Source organism: Salvia miltiorrhiza, unplaced genomic scaffold, assembly GCF_028751815.1.
Source record: "Salvia miltiorrhiza cultivar Shanhuang (shh) unplaced genomic scaffold, IMPLAD_Smil_shh original_scaffold_259, whole genome shotgun sequence".
NCBI lineage: Eukaryota > Viridiplantae > Streptophyta > Magnoliopsida > Lamiales > Lamiaceae > Salvia > Salvia miltiorrhiza.
In genome coordinates, this window is record NW_026651511.1 from 358,527 (window position 1) to 375,343 (window position 16,817).

The 16,817-nt window shown below is 41.6% G+C and overlaps 1 protein-coding gene across 1 annotated transcript; it reads right to left on the bottom strand.

The window, feature by feature from the left end:
* Positions 1-25: 25 nt before the first annotated feature.
* LOC131003701 (uncharacterized) lies at positions 26-4,042 on the bottom strand. Its single transcript, XM_057930247.1, has one exon. The coding sequence runs from the start codon at positions 4,040-4,042 to the stop codon at positions 26-28; it is 4,017 nt and encodes a 1,338-aa protein (XP_057786230.1).
* Between the last annotated feature and the right edge of the window lie 12,775 nt (positions 4,043-16,817).

The following is a 16,817-nucleotide window of genomic DNA, read 5'->3' on the forward strand; positions in this document are numbered from 1 at the left end:
CAAGCCAAACCACAACCAAAACTCATCAATAACGTAAACGAACGTGGCTGTGAGAAGCCATGTCAAGACCAACCGCCGTCTTGATAGCCTCAATCGCATGGAGCCACCAACCATTTGGCACCCCCTCGCTTGCCATAATATCCGCCGGCTTATTGCCCTCCCTGTAAATATGAGTAACCTGCAAGTTGAAATCTCTAAGCAAACCCAAGGTCTTCTTCCAAGCAGCCACGAAGCGCCACGGAACCAAATAATCCCGCCTTCCAAAAAGATTCACAATATAAGTAGAATCTGATTCCACCCATAAAAACCGCCAGTTCCGCTCATGCGCAATTTGAATCGCGAGAATGACCGCAAGAAACTCCGCTTCAAAGGCAAACCCTTTGCCACCATCTTGATGAAAACACCCACGGACACAACCATGATTATCCCGAAAAACTCCGCCAGCAGCGATCTTCCCCGGAGCTCCCAAAGCAGAGCCATCAGTGTTGACCTTAATCCACTGTAGAATCGGAGGCCACCAATGCACATTTACAAAAATAGGAGGCGGCGAGGCTTTAGACGCCACCCCAATCCTCCTAAGAATCAAATAATCCGACCAACTGTTATTCATACAACCCAACTTGCTGAAGTTAGCTTCAACTTCTTTAAAAGTAATCCTAATGTGTTGTAGCAAACGCTGCCTGCTAAAAACCTTCCCTTTGAACACACACTCGTTTCTTTGATGCCAAATAGCCCAAAGAAGATAAATAATATCAGCCTTCCAGTACGTCAGAACTTGAGAGCTAGGCTTATGATTCCATGCAGTAACTAAGAAACCATGGATATCAACATGCTCACCATTAAAATTAAACCAGTTTAGGAACTCCTCCCAAACATGTCTAAGCTCGCTGCATTGCCAGAAAAGATGATCGATAGACTCCCCACTCCTATAGCAAAAACAGCAAAAATTAGGCATAATCAGTCCTTGCTTAATGAGGCAATCAAAAGTAGGTAAACGGTTATGAATCAGCCTCCAACAAAGCAACGAACGTCGAACCGGGATGAAATTTTCCCAACTCCAAGAACCCCACTTAACATAAGGAAACCCATGACAGCGTTTTGAGAAAGCTGCGGCAGCAGAGACCGTACCATGCACAGAACTCTTCCAAAACCTATCATCCGAACCCTCCCCGACAGGAAGAAGCAGGATATCACAAACGATTTCTGGGAAGACATTTATAAAGTTTTGAGTGAAATGCCAAATCCCTTCATAAAAATAATCCGCCACTGAGCAAGTCAGCGTCTGCAAAAGAAAATCCGGGACACCACAGCGCTTCACAAGAGAGTAACCAAGCCAATCATCAATCCAAAAATTGATCGAAGTTCCTTCACCCACATAACAATAAGCGTCATCAACTAACTCAGTGATTTCCGGCCTCAAGCCCAACCAGATCGAAGACGCCGCCGCCTTGGTAGGACGGCAAAGCGGCGTCAAATATCTACTGCGCATAATCTGATGACTGAAACAATGCCCACCAATAATGTTCCACGCCATCTTCATCAAGTAGCTCTTGTTCATAATATCAAATGAACGAATTCCAAGACCACCCTCCTCCTTAATAGCACACACCCTCGCCCAACGAACCGGGCAGCTGGGTCTCTTGGAGACATCGCCAGTCCAGATAAAATTCCGACACTTCAAATCCAGCTCCTTAATGAGACTTCTCGGCCAGCGATACACCATCATAGAATGCGTAATAGAACTCTGAATCACAGACTTCACCAAACAAATTCTACCAGCCATAGAAAGCTGCATGCCCTTCCATCTAGCAAACTTGAGAATAATCCGATCATGAATTGCACGCAAGAAAGAGGCTTTGACCCGCCCAGAGAAAATAGGCACGCCTAGATAATTGAACGACAGAGATCCCTTCCTGAACTTCAAAATATTAATGATATGACGTTTCAACCTGTTAGGAGTCTTGTCCCCAAAATAAACGTGAGATTTCTCCATAGAACAGATCTGGCCGGAAAGAGAGCCATAAAACTCAAAAATATGAGTGATCTTTCGAGCATTCGCAGTCGTTGCACGACCAAACACCAAAATATCATCTGCATAAAGAAGATGAGAAGGGAAAGCAGTACCTCTGGTAATTTTCATTGGAACAAGATTACCAGAATCAACACAATTCTGGAAGAGGACACTGAGCACATCTTCAGCAATTCCAAATAAAATTGGGGACAAAGGATCCCCCTGCCTGACGCCTCTAGAACACTGAAAATAACCACAAAGATTGTTGTTATAAAGAATTGAAAGTCTAGCAGAACGAAGAATAATATCAATCCATCTGATGAAAGTTTCAGAGTAGCCTCCAACTCGCAAAACCTTAAGAAGAAAATCCCAACGTAAGGTATCAAAAGCCTTTCTGATATCAATCTTACAAGCCATGTTAATCCCCCCATGAGAACGCTTGAGGCAGTTAACCCCCTCAGAACCAAGCATAATGCAGTCATGAATGGAACGACCTCTAACAAAACCAAACTGATGCTTGGAGACCAACTCCGCCGCCACACCGCTCAGCCTCGTAGCCAAAACTTTCGAAATGATTTTGAAAATGAAATTCGAAAGCACAATAGGCCTCAGATCAGTAACTGAATTCACCGTCTCTTTCTTCGGAATGAGAATCAAAGTATTGGAGTTGCAACCTGTCAGAAGATAGGAAGCCACAAAGAAATTCCTAACAGCCTCCCAGATATCCTGCTTAATGATACTCCAGCAAGCATGATAGAACCGACCACAAAATCCATCCGGACCCGCAGCACTGTGTGGATCCATGTCAAAAACCGCAGCAGTAATCTCCTCCTGATCAGGAATCCTAGACAGTAAGGCATTCTGAGCCGAAGAAACCGTGTGCTCAATAACAGCCTCAATCTGCACAATATCCACCTCAGCTGTTTGATCTTCTGCAAAGAGACTAGTAAAAAACTGAACAATATGACCACCAATCTCCTCCTGATCATAAACCATCTTATTATTAATCTCAAGATGGGCAATCATATAAGATCTCTTTTTGTAACGAAGCAGGGAGTGAAAAAACGAGTTGTTACGATCTCCATCATGCAGCCACTTGACTCTACATTTCTGACGAAGCAGACTACTCTTTCTGGATAAAGACACATTAATTTTAGCCTGAGCTAAAACCTCAGCGTCAAAAAGCGCATCCGTATACCCTTCCTGTGAAATCTGAGCCTGAATCTCCAATAACTCCTGCTGCGCAGTAGCGATTGAAATATCAACATTCCCAAAGACAGATCTATTCCAATTTTGCAGCTCTTTTCGCAGCCGTTTAAGCTTAAACATAACCCTATAAATCGGACATCGCGTGTCCACCGTGTTCCGCCAAGATTTTTCAACGAAACTCTCAAAATCCGGATGACTAGTCCACATATGTAAGAACTTGAAGAAACGACGACTAGTCTGCTGGGCTTGACAACAAATAAGCACCAATGGTGCATGATCAGACGTCACACGGGGAAGAGCATGTGACGTTATAGACTGCCAGTTATCGGAAAAAGAATTCGAAACAATTGCCCTGTCAAGAACTGACTCAACATGAGAAGGCATAAACCTCCGGCCCGACCAAGTAAATCGAAGACCAGAAGTCTGGGGTTCCACAAACCCAGAAGCAGCAATAAAATCGTTGAACTCTCTGCAGGCGGCTGCATTTGGGAGACGGGTGCTAATCCGTTCATGAGCTCCCTTAACAGCATTGAAATCACCAATGAAAACCGTCTGACCATCAAAATAATTCAGCAAATCCAGCCACAGAGTGCGCCGTTCAATATGAGAGTTTGAGCCGTGAACCACAGCAACCCTAAAGTTATGATGAAGCCAAACACAACTCAATAAAACAACCTGATCAGTAGATAACTCAATTCTGACAGAAACAACAGGATGAACGAACACCCAAATATTCGAACACATATCAACTCTGGAGTTCTGATGACAAGGAACCACATTCAAAGAACGCCAAAAAGAAGCAGGGCAATTATGAAAAGCCATTTTAGGTTCCAGAATACCGACCACCAACGGCGAAAAAGAGGCACAATGCTCTTTCAGAAGAAGTTTGGTTTCATCCGTGAGCCCACGGACGTTCCAGACAAGCAAGTTCATAAAAACTAATGAGTGTTAGTGGATTGGGACTCCCCCCTCTCCACTTTATCTGCCCAACTGTTAGCCGTAAAGTCAACAACATTGCTCATAACTTTGCCGCTCTTCGACGTCCGCTGTTCAATCACATAACCCATTGGGTTATGCCCCAACTCTTTCGCCTCTTGCATACGTTTGTTAATCAAATCCTCAGATTGTGGATTACGTTCCACCTCCTCTATTCCACGCAGCCTAGATTTAATTGTTCCTGCCGGCGGGTTCGTGTTCCCGGATTGAGTACCCTGTCGCTTAGGCGGCCTACCACGCGGCCGTTTAAGAGCGCTGTCTCTGTTTGACTGAAGAACCTCCTTAACACGCTGAGCTTTAATAGCTGCCTCCAACTGCGCTGTTTTTTTAGCCAAATCCAACCTAATCTCATCAACAGTAGGCTCCATTGGACAAACCTCTGAATCCACCCTAGACTCGGGACCCTCGAAAACATGGACATCATTCTCCAAATTTTCAGCAAAGTTTTCCTCATCCACTTCCTCACAACTGGTAGAACCCGTCTCCACTGTTTTCGAAAAAACTGCATGCAACAAATCCGGACCAAAGAGATCCGAATCCTCCTTCCCCGAGCGCTTCTCCCGAGCAATGTAACTATCCTTGTGAATTGGAGAACGGGAGTTATGCAACCCCACCTCCGCGTCATCACTATGCCTCTCCGGCATTCTACAATCATCCGCTAAAAAACCCCCCTGAATCACCCGATCCTCCTCAGCCAAAGGACCAAAGGGATTAACATCAGTTGCCACCTTGTCAAAAGACTCTCCCTGCAGATTTTCTCTTTCTTTCGGGGGAGAAACCCGTAAAGGTCTTCCAGTAGGCTGCCAACTTTTCCCACGAGCCCTGGGATTTACATCTTTAGACCTCGCTTCCTTCTCAGTGGCATCATTTTTCGACTGATTGGCATGATCTTTGGCTTTGCTTTTGATACATTTGTCCCGGCTATGCCCCGTAATTCTGCATGAAGAACAATAAAGTGGTAACTGTTCATAGTAAAATTCAACATAAATAGAATTATTGTCACACCTGATGGTCATAGAATCTTGAAGAGGAAGAGCCAAATCAACTTCAACAAGAATTCTTGCAAAGTGTCCGACTTCTTTATACACGGACGGACCATCAAACCGAATCGGAAGACCGATGGTTCTGCCTATAGCCGAGAAAACCTCAGGATGCCATAACTCAATCGGCAGATAGTAAAGCCGCACCCAAACTTGACATAGCGAGGAAATCTCTTTGTAGGGATCAAAGAAACGTGTCCATTCTCGGAGCCGAAAAGCGCCCTGCGTCAAATCCCAGCCATTGCGCTGCTTAGCTAACGCCTTATCCGCTGCAGAACTGAAGTTAATAATATAGAAACCCTTGGCCATAGGTGTTAGCGTCCAGCTACCTTTAATGCTCCAATGATGTTGGAGTTCTTCCTTAAGACCGAAAGAAGTTCTCGGTTTGTCCCCCTTTCGAAGCAACAGACGCCCAATGAGAGCATGATCAAAAGTTTCCACTTGTTTCTTGTAGAATTCAGAAGGGATATCCAAGTTGTATTTATTGCCAATCTTCTCTGAATTAAAAGCCTCAAACTTGTTGGCCAAGATATCAGGCTTACGGGCTGTACGAGGACGGACCATAGCAGCGTACGACGCCTTGATGTTCCCTTCCGAAGCCGCAACATCATGCAGTCCCGTAGTCTGCTGCTCAGCGGCGAGAACATGTTGGTCAGAAGCAGAGGTTCCCGCATTGAGAAGAGCACGCGCAGTAGGTAAAGAAATGACATCAACGTGATTTTGATTCTCAGCGGCAGAAATATGTGTTGCTGCAGCCTCCTGCTGCTTAGTGTTCGTTGTAGAAGACCGAAAGTTATTTGAAATAGGAGGGAGGTTGAGTGCCGACAGGTCGACATAACCTGCCATCGCCGGCACTGCGGCGGAAGCCGCCTTGATGATCTCTACTTCCAGAGCAGCAGCAACAGGCGACTCCAAGCGAGCAGTTCAGCTGCAAACGCGACGGCGTCGTCGGATGCAGCAATTTTTCAGCGAGCCAATTGCTGCTGCTGCGTGCGGTGAGGCGCTGAGGAGAACAGGCGGGGCGAGCCGCCTAGGGCGGCAGCGCGGTGCAGTCGCGCAGCTGAGGGTCGGCGAGAGACGGAAGTCGCGCAGCGCAAGGAGCTCCGATCTAGATCTGAGTCGCCGCCCAGAGGTGATGCGGGTTTTGGGCACGAGGACGCCGGTCTAACCTCCGACGCGCCTACGAGCTGTGGCCGGCTGGGTTCCGTCCAGCGAGAGCAGCGCTTCTCCCTCCGCTGAAAACGCCTCCCCTCGACGCAGGCTTGGACTCCGGCGTGCTGACTACCAGCGGACTTCGTCAGGTGAGGCCGCGCGACGTCGTCGGCGTGGCGGATCTGGCGGCAGCGACGGGCTGACGGGAACGAGAAGGGAGCAGCGGCTGCTGCTGCAAACCCAATTCCCAAACCCTTGTTGCTCCAAGTTTCACTGTAGCGAGAGCGAATATTTAGAATGTAAGAATATAACAAAGTAGAAAAACATTAAAAAAAATATATACCTCATGATATTGAGCAATAACTTCAGTTGCTTTGCTGCCCAATAACTTAAACTCTTTCTATCCTACAAATATATACCTACATAGTATATCACAATCCATACATAAATACTATAAATAAATAAATAAAACATTTTAACTCAAAAAAATGCAAGAGGAAGTTCTTTGTGTACTCGATATAGCCTTGGATGCCATGATGTAATCTCCACATCTAAACATCTCGACTATGGTCCTCTCCAACCATGCTAGCACCTATGCCTTGGTGCCTTGGTGGAAGAGCTCACATCTAACTCATTTTAGTTAGAATCAACACGTCAATATTAAGATTGATGATCAACTTATGGCAGAGAAAAGTTTCACAATTTCTATCACTGTTAGTATAGGTAACTCTTTCAAAATGCAATATACCTCTAAATTTTTGAGAATACATTACAATTGATCCTCAGAATAAACCTCTAAATTTTTTGTTCCTGAAAAAAAAAAAAAGAGGCACAAAACTGTGAGCTTTATTGTTCCACAGGATTGTATTTAGACAATATATGAACTCATGGCCATCAATATTTCACATAATGCAATCCCATCAATACCGCGGAGTCATAGCTTAAACCTTAACAATCGGTCAATTATAACATAAATTAAGGTCAGTACGAAAACCAAGCACCAAAATAGCCAAAAAAAAAAGAAGAAGAAAAGAATAATCATCGCGCAGATAGGGTAGCATTCGAATTAACAAATCCAATTTTCTCAAATGTAAAAGAAAAAAAACGGTGAAAGATGGCATCCTATGAGAACTTGCCAGAAAATTTCAGTGATTATTTCAAATCAAAATCTACAGAAATATATCGCAGAAGAGGAGATGAAGAGAGTACCTGAATAGGGAGAAGCAGCAAGGAAACAAAGGCTGGAGCTGTTGAACGATGGGCGGCCTTTATGAGCTTTTTATATGAGAAGCAGCGCCAAAAACCCTAACACTAACACCCTTTGTGACTTATTCTCAGATGAGGCAAAAATCAAGCACACGGAGAAAGATAGAGAAATCGCCGGTGCGTGTTGTAGTCGGCGAGGGTGCGGCCGTGTTCGAGCTGTTTCCCAGCGAAGATGAGTCCTGCTGGTCCGGCGAGATACCTTCGCTGTTGACGTTTTCTATGGTGTCCGAGGATTTTTATCAGGGCAAAAACCTATTCATATGATTTTCACTCAATGAAGGAAAGGCACGTCGATGAAGGAAAGGAGAGATAGGGAAGAGAAAGTTGGAGTCGAATTTAGAAGAAAGAGAGAGGAAGAAGGCCAGAACCAGATCTAGAAGAAAGAAAGAGGGTGAAGGCCGATTCTTGCAGAGGAAAAATAGAGGAAGAAAGTGATGGAATCTGAAAGGAAAGATGAATTGAAAGAGATGAGGGAGTAGTCAGCTAAATCTAAGAGAGAGAGGAACAGTAGCAAGATTTAGGAGAGAGAGTTAGAGCACTCCCAGCAGATCACCTAAATGCATCACTAACTCTAAATTTAGGCTAAAACAATTGAAAATGAGATAAAAAAATGCATCCAGCAGATCCCCTAAATTGGATGGGGCCCACAAAAATTTTTACACCTACCTAAATTCAATCTTAAATTTACACCCACCCTAAATTTATTTTAAGCTTATAATTAATAGGGCCCACACATAATTATTATTTTTATGTAGAAAATAGGAGATCTGGTGTATGCCTTTATAAAATCGAGATCCTAAAATTAAATAGGGAAGCTTTAGGGAGAAATATAGGAGCATAATTTTGGGATTTCTGCTGGGAATGCTCTAAAGAAAGAGAGATGAATATCATCAAATTAAATAAGTTGAGAATATGAAAAGATTCAAGAAATTACACAATTATGGGAAATCGGAAAGGACTATTAATTTGGACAACTTTTTCGAAAATAAAAATAAAAAAATAAAAATAGATGATAGTTTAGGCGGGAAAAATTGTGAATGACAACTTTCCTTTAGTATAATAGATAGATGACAAGATTCGTGGGACGACCGAAAAAGGAAAGTGACTCAAAATTCGTGGGACGGAGCAAATATTATTATTATTATTATTAAAACAAATAGTAATAATTATAATAACTAATTATTAGTATTTATTATCAATGATAATTAAAATAAATAATTATTATAACTAATTATCATTTATTATTAGAACTGAAATACCTTCCTGCCCAAATACACATAAAATCTCAGTTTCAATGCCCTGACCAACACATTAACTCCCTTACAACCTCAACCTTCAACTCACAAAGGAGATAAACAAAATTACTTTGCTATCAACAACAGTAAAAGCAAAGCAAAAGAAACAAGAACATAAAACCAAAACTATGATGTTATCTCAAAGAAAAACGTGTTGCACTAGTAAACTGCATGAATAAAAGCACATGAAGCAGAACCCTAACTCCAGGAAGAAATCGACTTATATAGAAGAGAAACCAAAGACTCATTCTTCGATAGGGACTCATTCTGGATAAGCTTTCAAGTCAATCCAACAGATACCAAAAGATATCTTCGAAATTATCTCAGATCGGGGAAGGATATCTTCAATATACTTTGTGCTTATCTGCAAAATAATCTCCAAACAATATTCTGGTGCAGCAAGTAACACACATGATATCGCTAATGGTATCTAGGGCTAGTAACGAGCCGAATACTAGCAGGCTCGAGCTCGGCTCGTTTAAATATTCGGGTATTCGAACTCGGTTTTAGCTCGATTCGAGCTTTTATCTTGATGATCGAGTTTGGCTCGTCACCCACTTACCAAGCTCGAGCTCGGTTCGAGTTCAGCTCGGGTGATACTCGATAATTCGAGCTCGAGCACGAGCTCGGCTCGTTAGATGTTCGTATACATGATGTTCAAGCTCGAATTTGTTATAAATTTAAGAAAATCTTCTTCATTAATATGTTACTCGAGCTCGAGTTCGACTCGTTTAAGGCTCATGTACTATCTCGATTGAAGGCTCGACTGAAGGTTCGTGAACAGGCTGGCGAACATGTTCGCGAACAATCGAATTCGAACATGTTCGCGAGCTCAACGAGCGGATCATTGTCAGGCTCGAGCTCAACTCGATAAAAATTTCGAGCTCGAAATCAAGCTCGAGCTCGGCTCGTTTATTATCGAATCGAGCTCCGAACGAGCTTTTTTCGAGCCGAATCTCGAAAGCTTGCGAGTAGCTCTGTTCATTTACAGCCCTAATGGTATCTGTGAAATACCAAACAACTATATAAATGACAATACATAGAATATAGTAAATCCTACTCTAACAATAATAAATAGTAATAAAATAAAATAATAGTAAAATAATAATAATAATAATAATAATAATATTATTATTATTTATATTATTAATTACCATTATATTGTTTTTTATTATTTCACTATTAATATTTTTTATTTATTTGTTCATTATTATTCTTTTATTTTATTATTTTTTATATTATTATTGTTACAATTATTTTTATACTATTTAAATTTATCAAAATAAAAAGTAAATAAAGAAATTTTCATTAAAATAATAATAATCTATTTTTTAATAATTTCATATACGTGAGAATACACAATACCATGAAGAAGGGGAAGAATGGCTAATTCCATATTCATGGGAATAAGCATTTCATCTGGAATGATGATTTCCATTATGAAATTCGTACCAACCATATGATTAGCAATGAACGATTTGTGTAATTTAGAGTAAAAGTGAATTATATATAATAAAGTTAAAAAGTTAAATTATGTTTTGGGGGTATTTATGTCAAATCAAATAAGAGAAGGTATATATAGAATAATTTTTTGTGACATATTGTGTATTATGTTGGCGGTATTTGTTAATTGTTGAGTGTCCCAAGATAAAATACTAGTACATTTCAAATGAGATTAAAAATAATATGATCTTTATTTTTTTTATATGCTTATTTAATTTATCAGAAAAAAAGTAATACGTTTTAAGTGGGACAGAAGAAATATTATTAGAGAATCACATGGACTAGCTATTTAAAATAACAATAAATATTTTTTTTATAAGAAAACGACTTGTTAAGCCTTTATAAATAAAAGTGATAGTTATTATTCAGGAAAATGATCCTAATTATAAGAGCACATGATTATAAAGATGTGCAAAATGATAAACTCATTTTGAACGATAAAATCTAAAAAAAATACTCATCTTTTATAAGACATATAAATATATCCATTTAAAATATTTTTACCCTTATGTCGAGCATTAGTGTATTTTCTAAGAATGTTTGATTCATCGACTCACAATGCTTGACTCGCATAAGTCGAGCATGTCGAGCATTGATATATTATTCACAAATACACTAATGCTCGATGTACTCGACTCACAATGATCAAGCATGTCGAGCATGTGTGTATTTATCACTAATGCTCGACATGCATTAGTCGAACATGTCGAGCAAAGTTTGCAATTTCAGCAATTTTTGTGAATTAAGTAAGGATAATTTTGTCATTTCAAGCTTAAAATGAATAGTTTTTATAGTTTTCTTTTATAATGGGTATTTAAAAAAAAAAAATCTTTGAAAATGGGTAAAAAATAACCATTAACCCTTATTAAATAACTGATTTAGGTGAACCTTTAAAATATTTTCTGATCACAAGGAAGAAAAAATCAAATACTCATGATATCAATTCATAAATTTATAAGTTTTATGGTCCTAGTTTATAGTAATACATAAGTTATATAACCCTTTTTTGCTTAAAAGACTAAAAAGCCCTTAATTGACTTAGGTTTTGGTCTCACTTCCTACCCCATAAAATCAAAAATCAAACAAACTCTCTCTCTCTCCTAATTCCAGCCATCGCCGCTGCCAACCGTCGTACCCTGTCCTGTCGTCAAACACCGCGAATTAGGGCTCGAAGCCCAGCCGCTGTCGAAGTATGCTCTCAGTCGTCGCGCCCCGTCGCCACATCCACCGCGAACTAGGGCTCGAAGCCTTGCCCCGCGCCGCTCGTCGAAGCCGTTGTCGCCTTTGAAGGCCGCTCGCTGCTGCCATCCTCAAAGCCCGCTGCCGCCTGCCCCGTGCCGCTCCCATCAAAATTGTGGCCGCCGTCCTCGAAGTCCGCTGCTGCCATCGAACCTGGTAAGATTTTCTTACAAAGTTTTCAGTTGGTGCTTCGTTTAGTTATGTGCAGCACATGTAAGATTTTATTCTAGAAGAAAATTGATCTATCTTACAAAAATTTTCAGTTTGGTGCTTCGTTTTGCAAATCGCTTATATTTACCTCTTTAGAATCATGATAATGATGAAATTGAGACTGGTATATAAAAAGAAAAAAAAAAAAAAACCCTTAAAAGCACAAAGAAGCAGACTAAGGGTCGAGCCTCATTAAAACCTTGCTAAGGTAAACCCCAAGGGAAAACCCTTAACAAGGAAAAATAGTGCTCGTCAAGACAAAACCAAACGAAACACAGAAGGCTGGAGATTGGGAAGGATCACTTCGGGAGCGCCAGCCTAACCATTGCCCCCAAGCGGCCCCGGTCTCTCCGAAGCTGGAAAAATAAACAAGACAACATAGCAAAACATAAAACAACGCAAAAATTCTCAACCTCCTTATCCACCAAGACACAAACCGCCGATAGCAGCACATACCCAAGGCAGGAACAACCGAGCCACATACTAAAAAACCTCATGGAAGAAGCATCCAAAGAAGAAAAGTAAAACAACCCATAACATGAACGCGCACCAAGTGTTTGCAAAAATGCCGCCAAGAGAGCACAACCCATAACCCGAAAGCGCCGACACCACCACAGAACAAGAAGTGATCCACCAGCTCATGGCTAATCCAGGATGCCAGCATGCATCTCAACCACAACCAAGAAAATAAAGAAAAACCCGAATAAGAAGGCGAACATGAGACTCGCCGAAGAAAGACCAAAATCATCGCATACGGACAAAGCTATGACAGGACATATCCCGTGAAGTAGCTTCCTTGATCGCGTCGATGGCGAAGGGCCACCATCCCTCCTCCCGATCACTGCTGGCCATAATATCAGCATCAGCATTCCCTTCTCAGAAAATATGCATAACAAGGAGTTGGAAATCATTAAGTCGATGAAGAGGGCATTTCCAATGGGCCATAAAGCGCCAAGGAACGTCCTCCGATTTAGTATCTAAGAGACGGGCCACATACGTGGAATCCGCCTCCACCCACAATCGAAGCCACCCACGTGAATGGGCGATAGAAATAGCAGTAATAACGGCAAGTAACTCAGCTTTAAAAGCAAACCCAGTACCTCATTTGACATGAAAGCAACCACGCACATGGCTCCATTTGTCTCTAAACCCCCCTGCCGCAATAGAGCCATCAGTATTAACTTTCATCCAGTCACCGCTAGGAGGCCACCAATACACGTTCATCACCGTAGGGGGCGGAGCAGAACGAGAAGTGATTCCAATATTACCAGTGATGGGATAATCACGCCATGCACTAGAGACATGACCAAGATTAGAGAAATTCGCTTCCATCTCTCTGAAAGTAACTTTAACAAATTGAAAAATAGTATGATGAAATTTTATTCTCGATCCCACTAACCAGAAATGTAGGCCTCATCAATTATCTTTGTTTGTGCGCTTCAAACACTTTGATTTGTTGTACTCTAGACTACGACAAACACTATATTTCTTGGGTCGTCGACGTTTTCCATTTTCTCTATCCTCGTCTGATTCTTCTGGAGGATCATTCATATTGACGCCACTTATTGGGGTAGGGGCTGTGCAAATGCTTATGTTGTGGCTAGTGTTCTGACACCATCCGCATGCCTGTCTACGTCTTCTTATTGACTCATCCTTAAATACAATCATAGCACGACTCATACTCAGACGTCTGGCTTGATGGATGTGAGCGGGCAGTTGGATGATGATTGATGAGATCTTTGAGGAAACATTCCACTCATCGGGATGTGGGATAGCTTTAATAGAAGCTGCATAAGTCGCGATTAAGTTGCTTGTTTTGAATAGCCACTAACGAAATCGTGCACAACTAAGCGGACACGTCTGTAACAAAAACATTAATGTCACACAAAGGATAATAAAATTAAATAATTTAAAAACTGAAGAAATAATGACAAATTACCTAATAGCGGCAACAGTGTGACAACTCCTCACCAAACTCATGACATTCGCATGCATAAGACGATTACAGCCGATCTGATCCAATGCCTGAATACAACAACAATGTCTCCATTCACATACTTCGATCCTTGCCAACGACCACTGTGCCGAATAAAAATACGTTGCCATGATGATATCTGTGATTAATAAGATTGAAATATACAATATTTAGCATCAACGAAAAAAAAAAAAGGGTTAATAGCCGGAAAATACACGAACTATTTTCAAATTTGCATATTGCACATCACCTTTAAAATTAGCTCCAGAATACATCACCTTTTAATTTTGTTGCAAATTGCACACGGCGAAAATTCCGGCAACTCTTAAGTTTGACCGACGATGACATGGACAACCGCGTGGCTTTTTTTACACGCTGGCAAGCCACGTGAGCAAAACGACGTCGTTTTGATAATTTGAAGAATTAAAAAAAATAAAAAAATGAAACTCAATCAACGAACACCTTCGCCTGAAACTCAAGAGAAACACCTTCGCCAGAATCCGGCGAGCCACTCCAGAAACCACCGCAAATCGTCGAACACCTTCGCCTGAAACTCAATCAACGCATCTTCGACAATCTTCCTCCCTCCCTTCACCAATTTCTTCTTTTCCCCCTTTCTCTCCACTTCATCACTACTCAAATTCCCAGCAAAAATGAACAAATTCAGAATCGAACTGTTGTACTTGAATTCCACAAATCTGAGAAACCATGTTGGCATTGGTGTTCATTATTGTTGCATCTCTCACTCCTCTCACAATCCCTCTCTCTCACCGCACGGAACGAAGTTGGAATTGATCTGCACAGAGGAGTTTAAGGGGCTTGGCAGCGGGAATTGATTTGTCAGAAATAGCTTGTGGTAGCTGGTGAATTGGGGATCTAGGGCACGGCTTGCTAGCGGGAATTTCAGGCGGTGGTTGGCTTCTCGCCACCACTGTCATTGGATTTAGGAGGGAGGCGGCGCAAGGAGCGCCGGTGGTCTGGGAGAGACCAAAGAGAGAGGGGGAGTCGGTTTGGAGGGCTTCACTCGCCGCTGCTGTTGCCGGAAAACTAGAGAGAACCAGACGTCTGCAGGCGCCGGTTGTGGTGGCAGCGGCAGGGGGCGGCGTCTGGAGGCGGTGGCGCTTGACGTTGAGGCCGCCCATGGACCAGTGCGCCTCCTCCGCCCACGCCATGACGAGGAGGCGGCGCTGGAGTGAGGGAGGCGGCGACGAGGAGGCGGCGCTGGAGTGAGGGAGGAGGTGATGGAGTGAGGGAGAAGATGAATTAGGGCTCAAAACGATTTTTCATTTTTTTTAATTGATACTCACTCAAAACGACGTCGTTTTGAATTTCGGTGAGTCCACGTTTGAAAATTCCGGTGCCACGTCAACACCGATCAAGGTGATGGTCAACGCGTGTGCAATTTGCAACAAAATTAAAAGGTGATGTATTCTGGAGCTAATTTTAAAGGTGATGTGCAATATGCAAATTTGAAAATAGTTCGTGTATTTTCCGGCTATTAACCCAAAAAAAAATAAGAGAAAAATAGTCTGGTCTCAGTGGTGTACTCGATGGGGTACTCAACTGTGAACTCGATCGAGTACACCATCGAATAGTGGTTTCTTGAGCAAAAACGAAAGCTTTTTTCTACGTTTTCTTTCTTCTTTCTTTGCATGAGTTTGGTGTATGCATTTGATAGTGTATATTGCTCCAACAACTCTTTTGCAAGAAACTAAATACTCCCTCCGTCCACGAAATGAGTACCCATTTGTGGACGGCACGAGTTTTAAGAAATGTATGGAGTGTAGTGTGAATAGTTTAAGGGTCCCACTTTTTGAGTGTATTAATTAAAGAGATGTGTGGGGTACACTTGCCAAAAAGGGAAATGGGTACTCATTTCGTGGACGGATGAAAAAGGAAATATGGATACTCATTTCATGGACAGAGGGAGTAAAAAGTAGCTTCATTTGTGTTACTTTCACTCAATCAACTAAGTCTCTGCAAAGCAATTCATTCCCTACGAAAGATATAGCTTCATTTAGCCATTTTTGTAGAGGAATATTAATGGTGATTGATGGGTTGGTGGATAAAGAGAGAGAGAGAGACGTAATTTGGGACGTGATTCTAGGGTAGAGAGAGAGAGAGAAACATGATTTGGAAGAAGTTTATAGGGTAGAGAGAAAGAAACGTGATTTAAAGGAGCAAGTTTGGAACATCACAACCATGGTAGAGCTTGAAACTCAACCATGGCAATCAAACTCGGCCATTACAATCAAACTCGGTGATAGCGACATGATTCAGAGGGCAAACAACAACGTGATTCAACCATGGCGGTGAATGCGGTGGAAAGATGCCCGTTTTATCTACAAGGCAGTGAACGCGGTGGAAAGACTACCACCATATTCTCCCTTCTCCTCAGTGACTGGAATGACGATGAACGGCATGGACGGCGACGACATCCACGCAGCGACGGTGAAAGGAACGCTGCTGAGCTGTAAGAGTGTCCATCGATTTGAAAAAAAATATGTAAAATAAGCCTTTTAAATCAGTGGATATTAAAATTAGTGTAATTTAAATAAAACCAAGCCTTTTACATTAATTTTTATTAGATAAAAAATTAATGTAATTTAATTAAAAATACAAAAAGTAGGGTGTAATAATTTTTAAAACATAAAATGATTATATATCTTATCTATTATAAATTGAAGTTATAAAAGTAATATTTTTATGAAAAATGGCTGCATGTGATAATTGATAGTAATTCCCACTTGAATTTATAGAGGTTATGTTATGCAGTGTATAAATACAAGACCCATGTATGCATTACCTCGAAGAGTCTCACGGGCCGGGCCTTAATGGCATCCATATTTATCAGCAAAATATATGAATACGGCCCGGTAAGGAGCTTATAAAAACTAAATCGGGCCCAATCTAATTCGTAA